The sequence below is a fragment of the Manis javanica genome, chromosome 11, assembly GCF_040802235.1.
Source record: "Manis javanica isolate MJ-LG chromosome 11, MJ_LKY, whole genome shotgun sequence".
NCBI lineage: Eukaryota > Metazoa > Chordata > Mammalia > Pholidota > Manidae > Manis > Manis javanica.
Genome location: NC_133166.1, coordinates 67,555,636 through 67,578,119, shown reverse-complemented (window position 1 = coordinate 67,578,119; position 22,484 = coordinate 67,555,636). Strand labels below are relative to the sequence as shown.

Here is a 22,484-nt window from a genome sequence, read left to right as displayed (position 1 = left end):
TTGTTCCTTATGTTTTTTCTTTATTCTTATACTCCACGTATGAGTGAAATCATATGGTACTTGTCTTTCTCCGCCTGGCTTATTTCATGGAGCATAAGACCCTCTAGCTCCATCCATGTTGTTGCAAATGGTAGGATTTGTTTGTTTCTTATGGCTGAATAGTATTCCATTGTGTATATGTACCACATCTTCTTTATCCATTCATCTACTGATGGACATTTAGGTTGCTTCCATATCTTGGCTATTGTAAATAGTGCTGCGATAAACATAGGGGTGCATATGTCTTTTTGAATCTGAGAATTTGTTTTCTTTGGGTAATTCCTAGGAGTGGAATTCCTGGGTCAAATGGTATTTCTATTTTTAGTTTTTGAGGAACCTCCATGTTGCCTTCCACAATGGTTGAACTAGTTCACATTGCCAACAGCAGTGTAGGAAGGTTCCCCTTTCTCTGCATCCTCGCCAGCATTTGTTCTTAGTCTTTTTGATACTGGCCATCCTAACTGGTGTGAGATGATACCTCATTGTGGTTTTTATTTGCATTTCCCTGATGATTAGTGATGTGGAACATCTTTTCATGTGCCTGTTGGCCATCTGAATTTCTTTGGACAAGTGTCTGTTCATATCCTCAGCCCATTTTTTATTTGGGTTAATTTGCTTTTTGGTTGTTGAGGCATGTGAGTTCTTTATATTAATTTTGGGTGTTAACCCCTTGTTGGATATGTAATTTACAAATATATTCTCCCATAATGTAGGATGCTTTCTTGTTCTGTTGATGGTGTCCTTTGCCGTACAGAATCTTTTTTATTTGATGTAGTCCCATGAATTCATTTTTGCTTTTATTTTCCTTGCTTGAGGAGATGTATTCAGGAAGAAGTTGTTCATGTTTATATTCAGGAGATTTTTGCCTATGTTATCTTCTAAGAGTTTTATGGTTTCATGACTTACATTCAGGTCATTGATCCACTTCGAATTTACTTTTATTTTTGGGGTTAAATAATAGTACAGTTTCATTTTCTTGCAAGTAGCTGTCCAGTTTTGCTAACACCAGTTGAAGATGCTGTCATTTCCCTATTGAATGTGCATATCTTTGTGGCTTTTTTTATTCAGTATTATTGTTTCTGATATTAATCCTTTGAATTGGTGCACATAACTATGGATTATTTCATTTTTTTATTGCTTTTTAGTATTTGACTGCAAGAACACAACTTATACATTTTACCTTGGGTAGACATTGAAATGGTTTGTTGGGGTGTTTTTGGCTAATACAAATGCAATATTATTTTTAAGAGTGAAACACAAACATAGCTTAAATGTTCATTGATGCGGGAAGAGTTAAATGAAGATACATATACCACTCAGTGTTTAAAAACAGTGATTTTCAAAGCATGTTAAATTTATTATTTGAGACAATTTGGAAGTGTAGAAGGAATATTAATAATTATATAAAAAGAGCATGACCATTATATGATGAGGTTGAGTACTTAAAAAGTTTTAGGCTAATAAGAGCGTTGAAAGTGATGTTAAAATTCTTCAGATCAAGGATGAACCAGAGTCAAGAAAAGAGTTAATTTTGGTTTGTTTATTTTTTTTTAATCTGATTTCTAAATCGTCTCATTAAAGAATAATTTACATTGTATGTTTGGATTAGTTTGGTAAGCAGGTGTTAAGAAGCAAATATAACAAATAATAAAGTTGAATCTTTATTCCATTTAAGTTAGTGGTAAACCTATTTTACTCTCTTTTGAAGATTCCCACTACCAGCAGACCATCAGCACCAGAGAGGAGTTTGGCCCCATATAAATTGTCTATAGATAGTCTTAACCATTCAGGACGGAGGTTATCCAGTCGTTTTAAATTAATGCTGCTCTGATTTTAAAAGCCTTTTTTCCAAAACCCACTTCATTAAGAACCAATCAATATAGCTCAGGTTTGATATCTAGCTTTTATAAGTAATCAAGGATATTCTGGAAGAGATTAGAAAAGATTAATAGATAAAGGAAATGCGGAAACTACAAGGTAATGTAGTAAAAGTAAATTTTATTTATCGACATTTTAAGAAAGGTAATTACAATGGATAAAGTTTTGGCTTTATAAAGACAGGTTGACAAGTCATTAGGGCTTCTTTGACTTCAAGTACGGAAAACACAGCAAAGGAAAGAACTGGTAACCTTCAGAAATCTCTCCTTCAGGGGTCAAAATTTATATGGGGCTTTATAGGTAACAGCCCTTTTGATTAAATTTCACATGTTTTCTTTTGCAGCAATTGGTGCTGAAAATTCAGAAAAAATAGATGAGAATTCGGACAAAGAGATGGAAGTAGATGAATCACCAGAAAAGATAAAAGTACAAACAGCACCTAAAGTAGAAGAACAGGATTTGAAAGTATGTGTAGTACTTAATGCAACTTGACAAATACTTGTAAATTGGCCATTAAACTACTTTCTGTTAGCAAGTAGTAATCTTTAGTGTCTCCAGATATAAATCATTTATTTGGTTAGGTGAAAAGGTCATATGTAAGGCTATAAGGAATTAAAGAGTGACTTGATGTAGTAGAATTACCTTAAAAAACATTCTAACTGCTTAATTACTTTTTTTAAAGTTAAGCCTTCATTAGAAAGCAATAGCTTACTTAATAATAGGCTTCTCTAGTTTGGAAGTACTAAGGAGACTAAAGTTTCACAAATTTAATTCCTGTGAACTGCTTGTCCTTACACAAAGGCAGCTTTGGTTCCAGTTTCTTTCTAACCTTATGTCATGATGAGAATTGGACCATGTAAATACGTGGCTACTTGAAGGTGGTTTGTTGAAAAACCACTTAGCGTAATCTTTTGACTTGAAAGAATTTATCCAGTCACTAGCTAGTTTACAACCACGTAGGAGGGACTAGAAGAATTAATTTTGTCAGTGTGTAGCTAGTATAAGCAATTATACTTATAATAATACTTATAATAATACTTACGGATAAATGATAGTTTGGGCAATATTGGAAGTTCTGTCATTTAGGGTCTATTTTCAACTGTTGATTTCCATGTTGTCTTAAATATGCATTTAATTTTTTTGAATCTGTAATCACTTTGATATGTGAATTGTTACACTATAAATTAGAATTTTATCTTCTACCTAACTGGATGCAGCTGTTTGAGAAAGGGTGTTTATAGGTAGACCTGTTTTTCTAGTACCTATAAGAATAAATGAAAGATTTTACATAATATAGAAAATAATGCTGATTCTGTTTTTATTTCCCCCTTTTTTTCCTTCCTGCATTACAGTTTCAGATTGGAGAACTGGCAAATACCCTGACAAGTAAATTTGAATTCCTAGGCATTAATAGACAGTCCATCTCCAACTTTCATATGCTGCTCTTACAGACTGAGGTAATTTAACAGTTTTTGGTATAAACGGTCAATCTCCACATAAAATATTATATGAGAAATCTGTCTTATTTATGTTTTAATCCTAAATTAAAATTTTTAACAATAATGCATATTTGAACCACCAACCCAGGAAACTGAACTGTGTATTAGCCAAAGCAAAATATAATTATGAAAATAGAACTGAGAGTTTGGGCATGATGATACTACTACCTTAAATAGGCAAATATTTTAATATGAAATTTTTCCTAGTCAATATGAATCCTATTCATAATGATCAGATGAGGCCTTTCAATGTTGAAAGTACTTTAAAAGTGTTACAAATTATAAAGCGTTAAGCATTGTAAATCTACCTAAGAAAAAAGTTCTGATTCCTATTTGTAACCTGCATAAGTCACAAGTTAAGTAAGGAACTCCAATGGTAAACTGATCCCTAAAGATTGAAACTTTGAATTAATAACATTATTGAAGTGAATGGACTGTCTACAAAAAAAAGTAAAATTACTGGAGAACCAGTTTTAATATAGTCCAAAGGGGAAAACAAATTATTGTCACTCATTTTCACAGGTATTTGAAGAGTTGGCAGTATAAAAATATACTGGGGTCCAGTCTCATTTTTCAGAACTCTGCAGAGCAAACAAGATTATTTATGAAATTAAGATGGGGTTTCTTTTCCTTTTTGGCCTACTCTTCTTTTGCCCCAGAGTATTGCAATATAGTTACGGACCAGAAAAATTAATATCCCTTTTACCTCTGCCTGACATAATAGTAAGTCTTAAACTTATTTCTGTGTTCATTGATTCTAGACTCGGATTGCAGACTGGAGGGAAGGGGCACTTAATGGAAATTACCTTAAACGAAAACTACAGGATGCAGCAGAACAGCTAAAACAGTATGAAATAAACGCCACTCCTAAAGGCTGGTCCTGCCACTGGGACAGGTACGCACTCTTCTCCCCTTTTCACCTTTCACGTTTGACATCTCAGACATGATTTGTGATCACCACCACCTGACGATGACAGCCTGTCTGGAGACTGAGAGCAGCTACAGTTAGCGATGCCAGGCAGGCAAAGCACTACAAGCTCTTACAGAGTTTGGGCCAGCCACACGTTGGAGAAACAAAAAAGCAATGTTTAAAATGTTCCATGTAACGGATTTTTTCCCAAGATTGGACAAAGCTGGTTTTTACTCTCCAGAGTGTTGTTGCACGGAGTAGGGCGGGCTTGGGGGTTAAGCGCATGCGAGAGCTCTGTGCGCTTTACAGGACCTCTGGAAGCAACTACTCCTGATTAACCTCGGTGAAGTTAAGGAAAGCTTCGTGGCTGAAGATGTGAATGAAGAACAAGATTACTATCTGCTGCCAGCAGGTCAGATGAAAATATTTCTTTTTATATTTGGCTTTTCTTGATTTTTTTTTTTCGTTATTTGAAATCTTTGCTCTTTTATTTTTCAGCTCCCAGATCCTCTCCCTCTCTTTAGCTTTCACTGTGTTTGGTATCAAGAATATGAAATGTGAAATGTGAATTCCACGGTCCAAGAGGGGAAGAGTCACCTTTCGCAAACTTCGTTGTTCTCTTCTTTGGAAGGGAAATTAGTGTTCTAGGAGATTGAGTCCCTTCATTAATGAAACTTGAAACCCTGTTAAGCATTGGCACACACACACAAAAAGATGTGAGAGGTGTTTCCTAAGTCATTTGTTGGAGTGAGAGGGCTCAGGGCTGTATTCTCAGAGTTGCTGGCAGTGCAAAAAGCTTTGAATTACACTTGTTCTCCATCCTCAATTGTCAAAGCTCTTTGTTGCCTTTGTGAATAGCAGTCCATTAAGAAGAGGTTCATCCCTGTGAGAGCAGACTGCTGTCCTGGGACAGGACCAAATGGAAATAAATGTCTTTGTAGGAGAATGGGTCTTAAAACCCATGTTTTCTTTCTTGTAATTTAGGGATCATAGACGATATTTCTATGTAAACGAACAGTCGGGCGAGTCTCAGTGGGAGTTCCCAGATGGTGAGGAGGAGGAGGAGGAAAGCCAAGCACAAGAAAGTAGAGACGAGACTCTTCCTAAACAGACCTTGAAAGACAAAACTGGCACTGATTCAAATTCTACAGAAACCTCTGAGAATTCCACAGGTGGGACAATTTATCCTGTACTAATTGGAGAGAAATGATTTTAGAGAAAAAGGACTTGTATTAATTGATACCATGAAAGAAAATAAATCATAACAACAAATTTCCAATTAAAAAATAGTGGCTTGACCTAAAAGAAAGAATGCCGGATGTGTACTGAAGAAAACTGACAGTGACTGGTTGGAAATGAGCATGTTGTTGATACTAGATGCCACTAAAAAATGAAACCATGAGCCAATATGTTTTAAAAGATTGTCCTACAGCCACTTCTCAGGACACAAAGTTGTGGATATTCAATAATAGGAATGCTAATTAATGCTAAGGAACTAAATAGTTGACTTGTCTATGTGGAATGATAATGAGATACTCTGCTTTTCTGTAAAGTATTTAGTCTGTTGATAACTGCAACCTTGTTTATCAACTCCACTAGTCTTATAGAAGTATGGTTGTTAAAAATCAGAATGATCTGAGGAATGCTTGTGAAACTCAGACCATACTTGTTTCAGAGAAGCAAAATAACTGATCATTGCAAATCGCCAGTAATATTCTAGTATAAAACAGGATGACTGAATCTACTTAAGTACTTACAGAAGGCTTCATTTTAGTTACAGACATTAAAAAGGCTCAGGGAGTGGTTTCATAGCTTCTTAGTTATTCTGAGAAAATTTGATAGCTCTTCTGAATAGCCATGGCTTGATGTCCACATTATGGAAGAAGATGAAATTTCCCCCCCTAAGTCCATCTTTCTTGGAATTACAAAAATAAGTGAATGATGAAGCATAGTCATGACGACGATAAGCAACTTTTTGATCTAAAAAACTCTGGTAGCTATTGTTGAAATAATGGCATATGAAAGCAAGAGTCTGTGATGTGGTTTCTGCAGTAATAAACCTTTGAAAATAAAAAAAGACATGGAATTTGTTAGTAAGATAGGAAATGAAAAGGTGACTTCTTTTGTCCTCTGCTTATCAAAAATGATGCTTTGTGTTCTACAGGTTCCCCAAACCCAGTAGAAAGTTCCGTTAAATTGCCAAATGAAATTGGTTATGTACAAAATGATTTTAATTTCTTGAATAGCCTAGGAATTGTTACCAGATGACTCTAAAAAGCCACATGACTGTAGTGGTAATTTGAAGAACATGGAAAAAAGGTTTTTTATTCTACTTCATATTTCAGAAATATATTTTCTCAAGCTATAAGGGCATTTTATTTACTGTTTTCATGACGAGGTTTTCTTTTGGTTACTTGCCCTGGTCTTATGGTAGCAATGATAGGTATGTCTATTAAGTTTGGTTTTGTTTGTTTGCTTTGTAGTAGGTAGTGAATTGAAGAGGCTTGATGGTGGTTCTGGGCAGATGATTCCATTCCTGACCAGTCTAATGTCCCTTTCTTATATGTTCCAAAACTGAGTATCCTAGCATAACCAACTCTTCCAAAACTAAATATCCTAGCATTACCAACTATTGAGTGTTCTTTGAACACCTTAGAGTTAAGTATTAACTTATTTTCTGCCTTTGTTCATGACACACACAGTTGGTACTATCTCGTAAAGGGAAGATCTTGAGACATTCCTCTCAGATTAAAACCATTGTAGGAAAAAGCCAGTTGTAGGAAAAAACCACTGATAAACCAGTTTGTAGTCTTAAACTTCTTTATTGAGAGCCACTTAACCACATGGTAAACTTGATCTAAATGAAATCCAAATTTTACACTAAGGTCTTTGGGATTTAAGACTAATATGATCACTGTTTTAAGCCTATAAAGAAAATTTATATCATATATGCTCTTTTATCAACCCAGAAGTGGTTAAACTATCTTTTAAAGAAATATTACTACACTGGGAAGCAAGGAAGTTTCAAAGTTCTGTTCAGTTTTAATCCTTGTTTAGTTTTTGAATTTAGTATCATGTCTCTAAAGATAATATATCTGTTTTACTGGACTGTTGTCACTTAGGTTAAATTTAGCTGCTTTTCAAAAAAAGTCTATGAAACTGTTTAATAACTTCTTGATTTAAACTGCTTAATTGGCTTGTTGGTTCAAAATACTAAGAAAAAATTTCTCTTTGGGAGAATATAGGAAAACTGCCTATAAATAGAAATAAAGACATAAAATAAGTTCTTGAAGAATCCAAAATTTGTATCCCCACACTATTCTGTTTATAAGCTTGTAGTTTTTTAGTCTCTTAGCACATAATAAAAGCTGTGTATATCATTTTATTCTTCCCTTGAACTACAGATTTAAATGTGGTCTCAAATGGCAGAATGAACCGAGTTAAATTTGAAAATAGGAGCATCATGTAGTATGACATCATGGATATTCAAACAAGGATTTCTTAAAATTTTTTGTATTTAAGCTAAAGGAGATAATTATCGATGTTACAGCACAGCTTTTCTGTTTTGAATTAAACTTAGTTTGTAATTCAAATATTAACTCTAAAACTTCTCCTTGTTTATTGCTAAATTGTCAGGTCTAGTTTATCTCACATTCACACAAAATTTAATTCTGAGCTTTGCTGGAAATTTGTAAACCTCATAACCAACCTTGAACCTACTGTGTGTTTCTTTTGAGTTCTTCCACATTGCAGATTATACCATAATAAATGTATTGGTATGTGCATAATGCCTCTAGATGAGAAATTTACAAATATAAAATCTGACCTTATTTACCTGCCATATATTATGGTTGGTTTAATAGAAGGAAATTTATTAAGTTATTAATCCTTAAAGTTAATTACATTAGTTGTGATAATGATTTTTATGTACTTTGATATAATGTAGTAGACTGGCCGTATCCAGACTTCATTTGTCTAAAAGTTGATGTATAAATTTATATTAGATATGACCAAATACAAAAGTTTAATGAGACATTTAAAGTTTTTTAGCTAGAAAACTGCATTCCTGTTTTCTGGTGAATTTTTTTTTTAGGGCCCTTATCCTTAGTAAGGAATTTCTCAAAGTAATTACAGTATCATGCAAGTCGTATTCTTTAAGTCTTTTACATAATGTATCATTCGTTCCATAAAAAGTAAAGCTATTCTAAAAGACAAATGGTTCTTGGTTGCCTTGGTTTTACCTTCTTGAGTGGCCAGTATTGTGTATATTGAGCAAAGTAAAGGGCCTTACTCTTACCCTAGAGCCTTTTATAATAGAGCCCTTATCTAATCCACTGCTTTTGACCATGAAATTTAACACGTGACTGTGTCTGGATCTCTACTCCATGAGAAATGATATTTATTTGAGATTTCTAAGGCTTGTGGACTCCTGACTTTTCACCAGGACATCTTGGTAAAGTAAATAGACTAGGAGTCAGATCTGGCCATTAAGAGCTATATGATCTTAGGCAAGTCCTTTTCCTCCTGGGTTTCATTACCTTTAAAATGAGAGGGTTGAACTAGATGATTTCTCATGTCTCTTCTACTCCTAAATTCTATGATTTTAGGGAGAAAATCCCCTTCAACATTCCTGGGATATATATCTAATAGTCCCATATATTGTGAAACTTCCCTATTGACGATAAAGAGGGATGGGGAAAGCTACAAGTAAGTATATCCTCCTATTTTCTCTAATCTTTAAATTTTTTCCCCAGCAGAAAAAGGACATTAATTAACTGGCTTTAGCAAAATTTGAGGAAAGCTGATCTTGTTTCTTTTTAATATAATTTCTTAATTTAGACTTCAATAGCAATTTTTAATCCTCTGCACATTTAAACACTTTTTTCATGTGTACCTTAGTTATCATTTACCTTTAAGATTTAGTCCCCTAAATTTTCCTTTTCTCATTCCAGAAATAAAAAATTACCCCCACCCCCCACCCCCAGTTTGTGTTACTGTGATTTAGCAAATGAATATAATTCACACAAAGGTGTGAAGGAATGATAGGGTTGATAATAGTACCTTGCAAATGGATTTTTAAAGCTTAGCAATTCAAATTAATTAAAACAGGTAGAGTATGTGTGAAATTTTTGAATGGGTACTTACCTGGGTCATCCCCAGTCATTTAAGTAACTCTCTAAAAATAAACTACAGAGAATCAATGTTGCAATGCACATCATTCACTTCACCTCTTCACTTTTGAAATACTAAAGACCCTTGGAGTGTTGCCTTCCGGTTTTGTATGTGAAATTGTGAATATTTGAAATTAAAAACTTCTGGTTCATTTGAGTTGATGTGATGTACTTCTTATTTACATTGATAAATCTGAACCCAAAGAACAAGACTAGTATAACACAGCTGGGGCAAGTGTTGACTGTGAGGTTCATAAATTTATCATTCCTTGGAAGTCCTTTTGAACTGGGTTATTTAAACTTCAGTGACATCCATGTAGCCACAGATGTTGTGGGTCAGATTTTATCTCATCAATCAACTGAACATTTCTGTGCATATAAGCCATGGATTTTTGTCTTGCCTTTTCCCTGACTCATATTTGTTTTCATAGGTTCTCTTTGTAAAGAGTCTTTTTCTTCATCACTCATGCCACTCACTCCATTCTGGACCCTCCTTCAGTCAAATGTGCCAGTGCTTCAACCTCCATTACCTTTGGAAATGCCACCACCCCCACCTCCACCCCCAGAATCCCCCCCTCCCCCTCCCCCTCCTCCCCCTCCTCCCATAGAAGATGGTGAGATCCAAGAGGTAGAGATGGAGGATGAGGGAAGTGAGGAGCCTCCTGCCCCAGGAACAGAGGAGGATACTCCAACAAAACCTTCAACAAAAGTCACAGCTGTGATTAGCCAGGTGAGGAATGTTACTTGGCATTCTGATGAGTTTTTGGGGACTGGGCATAACTGATACTGCATTTTATTTTAGAGGAGGATGTTTAACCAGGGCCCTTAGCCACTGACTAGAATCTCTGTGTTTCAGAGTTCAGTTGACGCTACCATCTCTAGTTCTCCTTCCACTAAAGCAATAAAGAGAAAAGCTACAGAAATTAGTACTGCAGTAGTTCAGAGATCAGCTACCATTGGTAGTTCTCCTGTCCTCTACAGCCAGTCAGCTATAGCTGCAGGTAAGCATTGTGATTAAAATGTGTTTTCCTCAATGTATTATGTCTTTGTTTCCAGAATTAGATGTTACAAATTGAGAAAATGTTACAGGAAATGAAAATGTTAAAGGAGAAAATGTTAAAGGAAAAGAAAATGTTTCCTTTAACATTTCTTTCAGAAACAACCACTGTTAACATTTGGCAAGTGTCCTTCCAGATGTATTTCTATGCATTTACATAATATAAGTGATTTCTGATGTTTATATACCTTAATGCTAAATACTAATATTTTGCTACCAAAAAATGTGGCTGTTTTTTGAGCAAAAGGTACATTGGAATCATTTTGTAGATGATCTAACCTCCAGTTTCCTTTTTCTTTTCTTTGTTTTTGGCTTTGTCACAATATCTTTTTTATAGTTTCATTTTATATTTTTTGTGTTAGGTCAGCAGGCAACAGGGATTGGAAACCAGTCTGCAGGGATTGGATACCATGCAATATCAGTTAGCCGTCCAGCAACAGGAATGGGTCATCAGGCCAGAGGAATGAGCTTACAGTCAAATTACCTAGGACTGGCATCAGCTCCTGCAGTTATGAGCTATGCTGAATGCTCTGTCCCAATGGCAGTGACTGCTCCCACACTGCAGCCAGTGCAGGCCCGAGGTGCTGTGCCTACCAGTGCCGTAATAGAACCACCACCTCCTCCTCCTCCTCCTCCTCCACCTCCGCCTCCGCCTCCACCTCCTCCTCCACCTCCTCCACCAGCTCCCAAAATGCCACCATCTGAGAAGACAAAAAAAGGAAAGAAAGACAAGGTAAATCTCTCACTGAAGTTTTATTTAGAAATTTTTGATTATTTTTAATAAGGTGACATTCATATAAAATTAACCATTTTGAAGTATACAGTTTAATTAGCATTTAGTAAATTCACTACCACCTCTCTCTAGTTACATAACATTTTCATCGCTCTGGAAGAACTGTATCCATTAAGCAGCCACTCCCCATTACCCCTTTCCTCAGCCTCTAAGACCCACCAGTCTGCTTTCTGTCTCTGGATTTACCTATTCTGGAATCATAAAAATGTGAACTTGTGTTTGGCTTCCTTCACTTAGCATAGTGTTTTTGAGGTTCATCCATGTTGTGTCATGTACTCATTCCTTTTTATTGTTGAATAATATTCCACTGCGTGTATGTATCACAATTTGTTGATCCATTCATCTGTTCGTGGATATTTGGGTTATTTCACACCTTTTACTATTATGAATAGTACTGATTTGTATGTGCATATGAGTGCATGCATATTGTTTTCATTTATTTTGGGTGTATACTTAGGAGTGGAATTGTCATATGGTAATTCTGTTTAATTTTTTGAGCAGCCACCAGTGTTTCTGCAGAAGCTGAACCATTTTATATTACTACCAGCATTATACAAGGGTTCCAATATCTTCATATACTCACGAACACTTGTTTTCATTTTCTAAAAAAATTGTTATTAGAAGCAACCATAGTGTCCATCAGTAAATGAATGGATAAAGATGTGGTACATAGCACAATGAAATATTATTCAGCCATAAGAAAGAAACAAATCCTACCATTTGCAACAACATGGATGGAGCTGGAGGATATTATTACACTCAGTGAAATAAGCCAGATGGAGAAAGACAAGTGCCAAATGATTTCCCTCATTTGTGGAGTGTAACAATGAAGCAAAACTGAAGGAACAAAATAGCAGCAGACTCACAAACTCCAAGAAGGGACTAGTGATTACCAAAGGGGAGGGGTGTGGGAGGGCGGGTGGGAAGGGAGGGAGGGAGAAGGGGATTGTGGGGTTTTGTGATGGGTGCACATGATGTGTGTGGGATCACGGGGAAGACAGTATAGCTCATAGAAGACAAAATAGGGACTCTGGCATCTTACTACACTGATTGACAGTGACTGCAGTGGGGTATGGTGGGGGGGACTCAATAATGGTGAATGTAATGACCACATTGTTTATCTTCTGAAACCTTTGTAAGAGTGTATATCAATGATACCTTAATAAAAAAATTGTTATTAATACCAATCTTAGTAAGTATGAAATACTATCTCATTGTATTGATTTCTATTTCTATAGTTAGGTTTTTTTTTTATTAAGGTATGATTGATATACACTCTTATGAAGGTTTCACATGAAAAAACAATGTAGTCACTACATTTACACATATCAAGTCCCCACCCATATCCCAGTGCCGTCACTGTCCATCAGTGCAGCAAGATGCCACAGATCCACTATGTGCCTTCTCTGTGCTATACTGTTCTTCCCCTGATCCCCCACACCATGTGTACTAAACATAACACCTCTCAATCCCCTTCTCCCTCCCTCCCCACCTGCCCTCCCACACCCCTCCCCTTTGGTAACTACTACTTCATTCTTGGAATCTCTGCGTCTGCTGCTATTTTGTTCCTTCAGTTTTGCTTAATTGTTACACTCCACAAATGAGGGAAATCATTAGGCATTTGTCTTTCTCCGCCTGGCTTATTTCACTGGGAGTAATATCCTCCAGCTCCATCCATGTTGCAAATGGCAGAATATGGCTGAATAGTATTCCATTGTGTATATGTACCACATCTTCTTTATCCATTCATCTACTGACAGGCACTTAGGTTGCTTCCATATCTTGGCTATTGTAAAAAGTGCTGCGATAAGCATAGAGGTGGGTGCATATATCTTTTTTTTTTTTTTAGGAGAGCAAGGTACAGGCTTTTATTTAGAGATGAAGTGAAAGGACAGAGCTCCCAGCTCATGCTAGGAGGGGACAAGAGAGCCCATAGTGGTGTGTTGTCTAGGGGGTTTTATAGGCAGTTGAGGATTTTTCCAGAACATCAAAAAAGGCTTAGCAGTGTGGGCTTGTACCACCTGCCCTGTCCGCAAGCTGGGCTGGGTCATAGTCTGATTGCTGTGGCTGACCACAGAGTCACGGGTTATGCTGATACCCTTGCAGAACACTCAAACATTCCAGGCCAAGTTGCTCCTGGCCTTTTGACCTTTAACTAATCTCACTGAAGATGTCTATATTCTTAGTCTGGTATCTCTTCCTAGAGAATTAGTGTGACCTTGACTTTGCATAATGCTTAGCACAGAGTTTCAAAAGGGACTTCTTTGCCCATTGCAGAATATTTACATTGCTCTGACTGTAAATATTCTGCCCTGCTATTCTGACCTCACTCATGGTCCCTGTCTCATTCCCCCCTCTACAGATGGAAACCCTAGCTGCTGCTAGGGAAAGGGGGTGACGACTGCTCTGGCTGCTTCATGCTGAGAAGGGGCACAGTAAAGGGTGCAGTTAGGTCTCCATCAGTGGTCAGTTGAGAGGGCCTCGGAAGATGGTCACTTCTATTCCAGGTTCCATTTCTATTACTATTTGCAGTTTTGTGGCTTCTAGGCAAGTTAGAACAAATTGTATTATTAGGTTAAGTAGCAACATCTGGAGTTGGATTTTCATTTTGGAAGGACAAACTTGATGAGATTAAGAATGCATGTTTGAATATGAGAATTAGAAATAGTAAAACTTCAGTTGCAATGATAGGAGAAAACTAAAACATCTGGAAAATCATAGCCAGATATTTTGAAGAAGCTAGAATTCTGGATCTAGTTTATGTCCCAATGACTAGTATTAGGATTTAGTATGGATAAGGCTGCATTATTGAAACAATACTTTTCTCTAAAATCACCCTCATTTTTATTAGAAGTAACCAGATTAAGAAAATAATTAACACTTGGCTTTATTTGCATAAGTGCAGCAAGAAGAGCAATTGATTATATAGGCTCTTTTAAGTATGCTTTGCTGGAACTTTTTATAAGGAATTTCAGATTGAACTTTTAAAGGCCTCTTGGGGCCAGACAGCAAAGCCAGACTTGCCATCAGGTTTTGCCTGCAGTACCTTTAGATTTGGGTTAATTCCTCTCCTCTCAAGGTCCCCAAGACATCCTGAGGTTCCTGCACCTGCCAGGAAGTGACCTTCCTTACTCACCTGGTAAGGTTGCTGGGAAGCCTGTAAGCAAGGCACCAGGCCAGTTCTTCCAAGGGGCTTTGTTGGCTTTATAAAGTCAACCTTAGTTCCTTAAAGCTGTTCATATCTGAGTTTATGCTCATGTCTGTCAGGTATGACATTCCAGTCAAAGCCTTGGTAGTATAACCTGTGTGGTTTTTTTTGTTTTTGAGAGGGCATCTCTCATATTTATTGATCAAACGGTTGTTAACAACAATAAAATTCTGTATAGGGGAGTCAATGCTCAATGCACAATCATTAATCCATTTCACTGAACAAGTTCTTACATGGTGAACAAATTCTTACATAGTGAATAAGTTCTTACATGGTGAACAGTACAAGGGCAGTCATCACAGAAACTTTCGGTTTTGATCACGCATTATGAACTATAAACAGGTCAAATATGAATATTCGTTTGATTTTTATACTTGATTTATATGTGGATCCCACATTTCTCCCTTTATTATTATTATTTTTATTTTTAATAAATGCTGAAGTGGTAGGTAGATGCAAGATAAAGGTAGAAAACATAGTGTAGTGCTGTAAGAGAGCAATTGTAGATGATCAGGTGTGTGCCTGTAGACTATGTGTTAATCCGAGCTAGACAAGGGCAATAAAACATCCACGGATGCAGAAGATTTCTCTCAAAACGGGGGGTGAGGTTCTAAGCTTCACCACTGTTGGTCCCCAATTTCTCACCTGATGGCCCCCCTGCGACTGTGCCTGTCTTAGGTTGTTCCTCCCTTGAGGAATCTTACCCGTCTCTGGCTAACCAGTCATCTTCCGGAGCCATACAGGGAGATGTAAAGTTTATAACCTGTGTTTTTAATTGTTCCTCTTGCAAGGAGAGCAGGTTCATATTGAACTTATGCAAATAAACATACTGCCATGAAATATAAAAATAGTCACTTAGAGTTTTTAAATTCTGGAGAGATCAGGTAGAAAGATAAATGTTTCAATTCTGCATATAAAGATAGTCATTTACTAAACTGTTGTCAGCTTAAGAGAAAAAGCTTAAAACACTTTATCAACAACATTTGAAACAAAGAGCCACAAAATCATCTTCCTTAGTTTACTTAATCCTATGTAACCAGCATATCTCTTTCTGAATCTGAGAAGTTGTATTCTTTGGGTAAATTCCAAAGAGTGGGATTCCCTGGTCAAATGGTATTTCTATTTTTAGTTTCTTTAGGAACCTCCATATGGCTTTCCACAATAGTTGAACTAGCTTACATTCCCACCAGCAGTGTAGGGGAGGGTTCCCCTTTCTCCGCATCCTTGCCAGCATTTGTTGTTCTTAGTCTTTTCAATGCCAGCCATCCTTAACTGGTATGAGGTGATATCTCATTGTGGTTTTAATTTGCATTTCCCTGATGATTAGTGATGATGAGCAACTTCTCCTGTGTCTGCTGGCCATCTGAATTTCTTCTTTGGAGAACTGTCTCTTCATATCCTCTGCCCATTTGTTAATAGGGTTATTTGCTTTTTGGGTGTTGAGGCATTTAAGTTCTTTATATATTTTGGATGGTAACCCCTTGTTGGGTATGTCATTTACAAATATATTCTCCCATACTGTAGGATGCGTTTTTGTTCTGTTGATGGTGTCCTTTGCTGTACAGAAACTTTTTAGTTTGATGTAGTCCCATGAGTTCATTTTTGCTTTTGTTTCCCTTGCTCAAGGAGATGCATTCAGGAAGAAGTTGCTCATGCTTATATTCAGGAGATGTTTGCCTATGTTGTCTTCTAAGAGTTTTATGGTTTCACAACTAACATTCAAGTCTTTGATCCATTTTGAGTTTACTTTTGTGGATGGGATTAAACACTAATCGAGTTTCATTCTCTTGCATGTAGCTGTCCAGTTTTGCTAACACCAAATGTTGAAGAGGCTATTTCCCCATTGTATATCCATGGCTCCTTTATCATGTATTAATTAACCATATATCTTTGGGTTAATATCTGGGCTCTCTAGTCTGTTCCATTGGTCTATGTGTCTGTTCTTGTGCCAGTACCAAATTGTCTTGATTATTGTGGCTTTGTAGTAGAGCTTGAAGTTGGGGAGCGTAATCCCCCCCAGCTTTATTCTTCCTTCTCAGGAGTGCTTTGGCTATTCGGGGTCTTTTGTGGTTCCATATAAATTTTAGAATGATTTTTTCTAGTTCGTTGAAGAATGCTGTTGGTATATTGATAGGAATTGCATTGAATCTATAGATTGCTTTAGGCAGGATGGCTGTTTTGACAATATTAATTCTTCCTATCCATGAGCACGGGATGTGTTTCCATTTATTGGTATCTTCTTTAATTTCTCTTAAGAGTGTCTTGTAGTTTTCAGGGTATAGGTCTTTCACTTCCTTGGTTAGGTTTATTCCTAGATATTTTATTCTTTTTGATGCAATTGTGAATGGAATTGTTTTCCTGATTTCTCTGCTAGTTCATCGTTAGTGTATAGGAATGCCACAAATTTCTGTGTATTAATTTTGTATCCTGCAGCTTTGCTGAATTCAGATATTAGATCTAGTAGTTTTGGAGTGGATTCTTCAGGGTTTTTTATGTACAATATCATGTCATCTGCAAACAGGGACAGTTTAACTTCTTCCCTACCAATCTGGGTGCCTTTTATTTCTTTGTGTTGTCTGACTGCCATGGCTAGGACCGACAGTACTATGTTGAATAGAAGTGGGAAAGTGGGCATCCTTGTCTTGTTCCTGACCTTAAAGGAAAAACTTTCAGCTTCTCACTGTTAAGTATGATGTTGGCTGTGTGTTTGTCATATATGGCCTTTATTATGTTGAGGTACTTGCCCTCTACCCATTTTGTTGAGAGTTTTTATCATCAATGGATGTCGAATATTGTCAAATGCCTTTTCAGCATCTGTTGATATGATCATGTGGTTTTTGTCCTTTTTGTTGATGTGGTGAATAATGCTGATGGATTTTCGAATGTTATACCATCTTTGCATTCCTGAAATAAACCCTACTTGATCATTATGGATGATCTTTTTTATGTATTTTTTAATTCAGTTTGCTAATATTTTGTTGAGTATTTTTGCATCTATGTTCTTCAGGGACATTGGTCTGTAATTTTCTTTTTTTGTGCCGTCTTTCCCTGGTTTTGGTATTAGAGTGATTCTGGCCTCATAGAATGAGTTTGGAAATATTCCCTGTTCTTCTACTCTTTGGAAAACTTTAAGGAGTATGTGTATTAGGTCTTCACTAAATGTTTGATAAAATTCAGTGGTGAAGCCATCTTGTCCAGGAGTTTTGTTCTTAGGTAGTTTTTTTGATTACCAGTTCAATTTCGTTGCTGATAGTTGGTCTCTTCAGATTTTCTGTTCCTTCCTTGGTCAGCCTTGGAAGGTTGTATTTTTCTAGAAAGTTGTCCATTTCTTCTAGGTTATTCAGTTTGTTAGCATATAATTTTTTATATTATTCTCTATTAACTTTTTATTTCTGTGGTGTCCATAGTGATTTTTCCTTTCTCATTTCTGATTCTGTTTATGTGTGTAGACTTGCATTTTTTCTTGGTAAGTCTGGGTAGGAGTTATTTATTTTGTTTATTTTCTTGAAGAACCAGCTCTTGCTTTCATTGATTCTTTCTATTGTTTTATTCTTCTCAAGTTTATTTATTTCTGCTCTAATGTTTATTATATCCCTCCTTCTACTGACTTTGGGCCTCATTTGTTATTCTTTTTCTAGTTTTGTTAATTGTGAGTTTAGACTGTTCATACGGGATTGTTCCTGAGGTAGGCCTGTTTTGCAGTATACTTTCCTCTTAGCATGGCCTTGGCTGTGTCCCACAGATTTTGTGATGTTGAATTATTGTTGTCATTTGTCTCCATATATTGCTTGATCTCTGTTTTTATTTGGTCATTGGTGCATTGGTTATTTAGGAGCATGTTGTGAAGCCTCCATGTGTTTGTGGGCTTTTTCATTTTCTTTCCTAATTTATTTCTATTTTCATACCTTTGTGGTCTAAGAAACTGGTTGGTACAATTTCGATCTTTTTGAATTTACTGAGGCTCTATTTGTGGCCTAGTATGTGATCTGTTCTTGAAAATATTCCATGTGCACTTGAGCAGAATGTGTATCCTGCTGCATTTGGGTATAGAGTTCTGTAGATGTCTGTTAGGTCCATATGTTCTAATGAGTTGTTCAGTGCCTCTGTCTCCTTACTTACTTTCTGTCTGGATGATCTGTCCTTCAGAGTGAGTGGAATGTTGAAGGGAATGCATTGCATTCTATTTCCCCTTTTATTTCAGTTAGTATTTGTTTCTCATATGTAGGTGCTCCTGTGTTGGGACCATAGATACAGATATTTATAATGGTTATATCTTCTTGTTGGATTGACCCCTTTATCATTATGTAATGTTCTTCTTTGTCTTGTGATTTTCTTTGTTTTGAAGTCTATTTTGTCTGATACAAGTACTCCAACTCCTGCTTTTTTCTCTCTATTAGTTGCATGAAATATTTTTTTCCATCCCTTCACTTTTAGTCTGTCTATGTCTTTTGGTTTAAAGTGAGTCTCTTACAGGGAGCGTATAGATGGGTCTTGTTTCTTTATCCATTCAGTGACTCTGTGTCTTGTGATTGGTGCATTCAGTCCATTTACATTTAGGGTGATTATCGATAGGTACGTACTTACTGCCATTGCAGACTTTAGGTTCGTGGTTACCAAAGTTTCAAGGTTACCTTCCTTAGTATCTAAAAGTCTAACTTAACTCACTTAATATGCTATTACAAACACAATCTAAAGGTTCTCTTTTTTTCCTCCTTTTTCTTCCTCCTCCATTCTTTATATGTTAGGTATCATATCTTTACTCTTTGTCTATCCCTTGATTGACTTTGGGGATAGTTAATTTAATTTTGCATTTGCTTAGTAATTAGCTGTTCTACTTTCTTTACTGTGGTTTTATTACCTCTGGTGACAGCTTAATCAAACCTTAGGAACACTGCCATCTATAGCAGTCCCTCCAAAATAGACTGGAGATCGTTTGTGGGAGGTAAATTCTCTCAGCTTTTGCTTATCTGGAGATTGTTTAATCGCTCTTTCAAATTTAAATGATAATCTTGCTGGATAAAGTAATCTTGGTCCAGGGCCCTTCTGCTTCATTGCATTAAATACATCATGTCACTCCCTTCTGGCCTGTAAGGTTTCTGCTGAGAAGTCTGATGGTAGCTTGATGGGCTTTCCTTCGTATATGATCTTATTTCTCTCTCTGGCTGTTTTTAATAGTCTGTCCTTATCCTTGATCTTTGCCATTTTAATTACTATATGTCTTGGTGTTGTCTTCCTTGGGTCCCTTGTGTTGGGAGATCTGTGTATCTCCATTCCCAGATGGGGGAAGTTTTCAGCTATTACTTTCTCAAAGACACTTTCTGTCCCTTTCTCTCCTTCTTCTGGTGTCTCTATAATGTGAATGTTGTTCCGTTTGGATTCGTCACACAGTTCTGTCAAAATTCTTTCATTCTCAGAGATCCTTTTTTCTCTCTGGGCCTCAGCTTCTTTGTATTCCTCTTCTCTGGTTTTATTTCATTTATTGTCTCCTCCACCGTATCCAATCTGCTTTTAATACTCTCCATTGTGCTCTTCAATGATTGGATCTCCGACCTGAATTCATTCCTGAGTTCTTGAATATCTTTCCGTGCCTCCATGAGCATGTTAATGATTTTTATTTTGAACTCTCAGGAGGAGTCACGGGGTCCATGTCATTTAAATCTTTCTCAGGAATTGTGCTAATAATTTTACTGTGGACCAGGTTCCTTTGGGGTTTCATATCTGTATATGGCGCCCTCTAGTGTCCAGAAGTTCTGTCTGGAACTGCTCAGTCCCTGAAGCAATGTCGGGGGTCACAGGCAAGTGGTATTAGTGCCTGGCGGGAGGAAGGAGCTGTTTCCTGCTTCCTGGCTGCTATGCCTGTCTCCACTGCCTGAACCAGTGGGCCGAGCACACAGGTATAAGCTTTTGTCCCAGAGCAGCTGGATATGTGTCCCTACATTCCACAAGCAGCCAGGATCCCAGTCTCCAACCCCGTAATCACGAGAGTATTATGAAAGCACTATGAAATGTAGGTTTGTGCTCCCACAGCAGATCTTCAGAGCTAGGTATTCAGCAGTCCCAGGCTTCCACTACCTCCCTGCTCAGTTTCTCTTCCTCCCGTCAGTGAGCTGGGGTGGGGGATAGGCTTGGGTCCTATCAGGCCACAGCTTTGGTACGTTACCCTGTTCTGTGAGGTCTGCTCTTTTCTCCAGGTATGTAGTCTGGCACAGTCCTTTTTCCTGTTGCTCTCTCGGGGTTAGTTGTATTAATTATATTTTCATATTATATGCAGTTTTAGGAGGAAGCCTCTGTCTCCTCTCATGCTGCTATCTTTAATCTCTTGACACAGCTCTAGTTAGGTATTATGTTGGTCATCTTTCATTTTGCTTGTTGGCTGTTTGATCTTTGGAGAAATGTCCATTCAAGTTCTTTTCTTTATTTTTTTATTGAAGTGTAGTTGATATGATACTCCATTGATTTCAAGTATACAGTAGTTTAGCCTGCACACATTATTAAATCCTCACCCAAACTAGTGCAGTTAAGAACCATTGTAACTGCAAGATGTTACAGAACCATTTATTGTTCTCTATGATGCACTTCCATGCCTGTGACCAACTTACATTGTGATTGAGATTTTTGTGCCCCTTTATCCTGTTTTTTGTTTACGGTGTCAGATAGAGGTCTCTTTCAATGTGGATATTCTCTTGTCCCAGCTCTATTTGTTGAAGAGACCATTCTTTTCCCACAGAGTGGAAGATCTTATCTAAAATCAGTACTTCTGGACTTTCATGTCTGTTCCATTCGTCTGTATGCCATTATCACATTGTGTTTATTACTGTCACCTCATATTTTGAAATTGAGAAGTTTGAGTTCTCTATCATTGTGCTGTTTCAGTATTGGCTATTCAAGCCCCCTTGTAATTTCATGTGAATTTAAAGCTCAGGTTTTCCATCTCTGCATAAAGGCCAGTGCAATTTTGTTAGGGATTACATTTAATATGCAGATTGTTTTAGGCCATCACATTGCCATCTTAACAATATTGAATCTTTTGATCCATGACTATGGAATTTCTTTCCATTTATTTAGTTTTTTAATTTCAGCAGTTTTTTGTCACTTTCAGTGTACAAAGTCTTTCTCCTCCTTGACTCAATTTGTATGTTTTACTTTTTCGGATGTTACTGTAAATGATACTGGTTTAATTTACTTGGGTTTACATGTTTATAGTAACAATGTCCTTTATCTCCAAGTACAGTTTTGGACTTAAAAGTCTATTTTATATTAATATTGTTACCCCTGCTTTCTCTTGGTTATTCTTTCCATGGAATATATTTTTCTCTCCTTTCATTTTTTTTCTTCTAATTCTTTTTAATTGAAGTGTCATTGATACATAATCTTAGTTTCACATATACAACACAGTCGTTCAGCAGTTGCCCATATTATTAAACCCTTACCCCTTCTAGTGTGGTTACTATCTGTCAACATAGAAAGATTATGGAATCAGTGACCGTATTCTCCATGCTCTGCACTATCCCTGTGACCAACTTATATTATGGTTGAGAATTTTTGTGCCCCTTTATCCCCCTTGCCCTTCCCACCCACCATGCCAACTCCTTCTCCATGGTAACTACTAGTCATTTCTCAGTGCCTATAAGTCTCCTGCTGGTTCATTCATTCTGTTTTGCTTTGTTTTTATATTCCACAAGTAAGTGAAATTATATGGTACTTGTCTTCCTCCACCTAGCTCATTTCACTGAACAAAGTACCCTCCAGATCCATCCATCTTGTTGCAAATGACGGGATTTCTCTCTCTTTTTTTCTTAATGAATGAATGAATAACAACCCACTGTGTATGTGTACCACATCTTTATTGGTTCATCTATTGATGGACACTTAGGTTGCTTCCATATCTTGACTATGTAAATAATGTGGCAATAAATAGAGGGGAGCATA

The 22,484-nt window shown here is 36.8% G+C and overlaps 1 protein-coding gene across 1 annotated transcript in view; it reads left to right on the top strand.

The window, feature by feature from the left end:
* Window positions 1–22,484, top strand: part of FNBP4 (formin binding protein 4) — a 42,749-nt gene that overhangs the window by 12,712 nt on the left and 7,553 nt on the right. Inside the window, exons 9-15 of the mRNA XM_017664291.3 lie at window positions 2,261–2,382; window positions 3,270–3,374; window positions 4,178–4,311; window positions 5,311–5,498; window positions 9,929–10,227; window positions 10,354–10,498; window positions 10,917–11,287. Of these exons, the coding sequence (XP_017519780.2) occupies window positions 2,261–2,382; window positions 3,270–3,374; window positions 4,178–4,311; window positions 5,311–5,498; window positions 9,929–10,227; window positions 10,354–10,498; window positions 10,917–11,287 (1,364 nt within the window). The remainder of the gene's footprint in view (window positions 1–2,260; window positions 2,383–3,269; window positions 3,375–4,177; window positions 4,312–5,310; window positions 5,499–9,928; window positions 10,228–10,353; window positions 10,499–10,916; window positions 11,288–22,484) is intronic.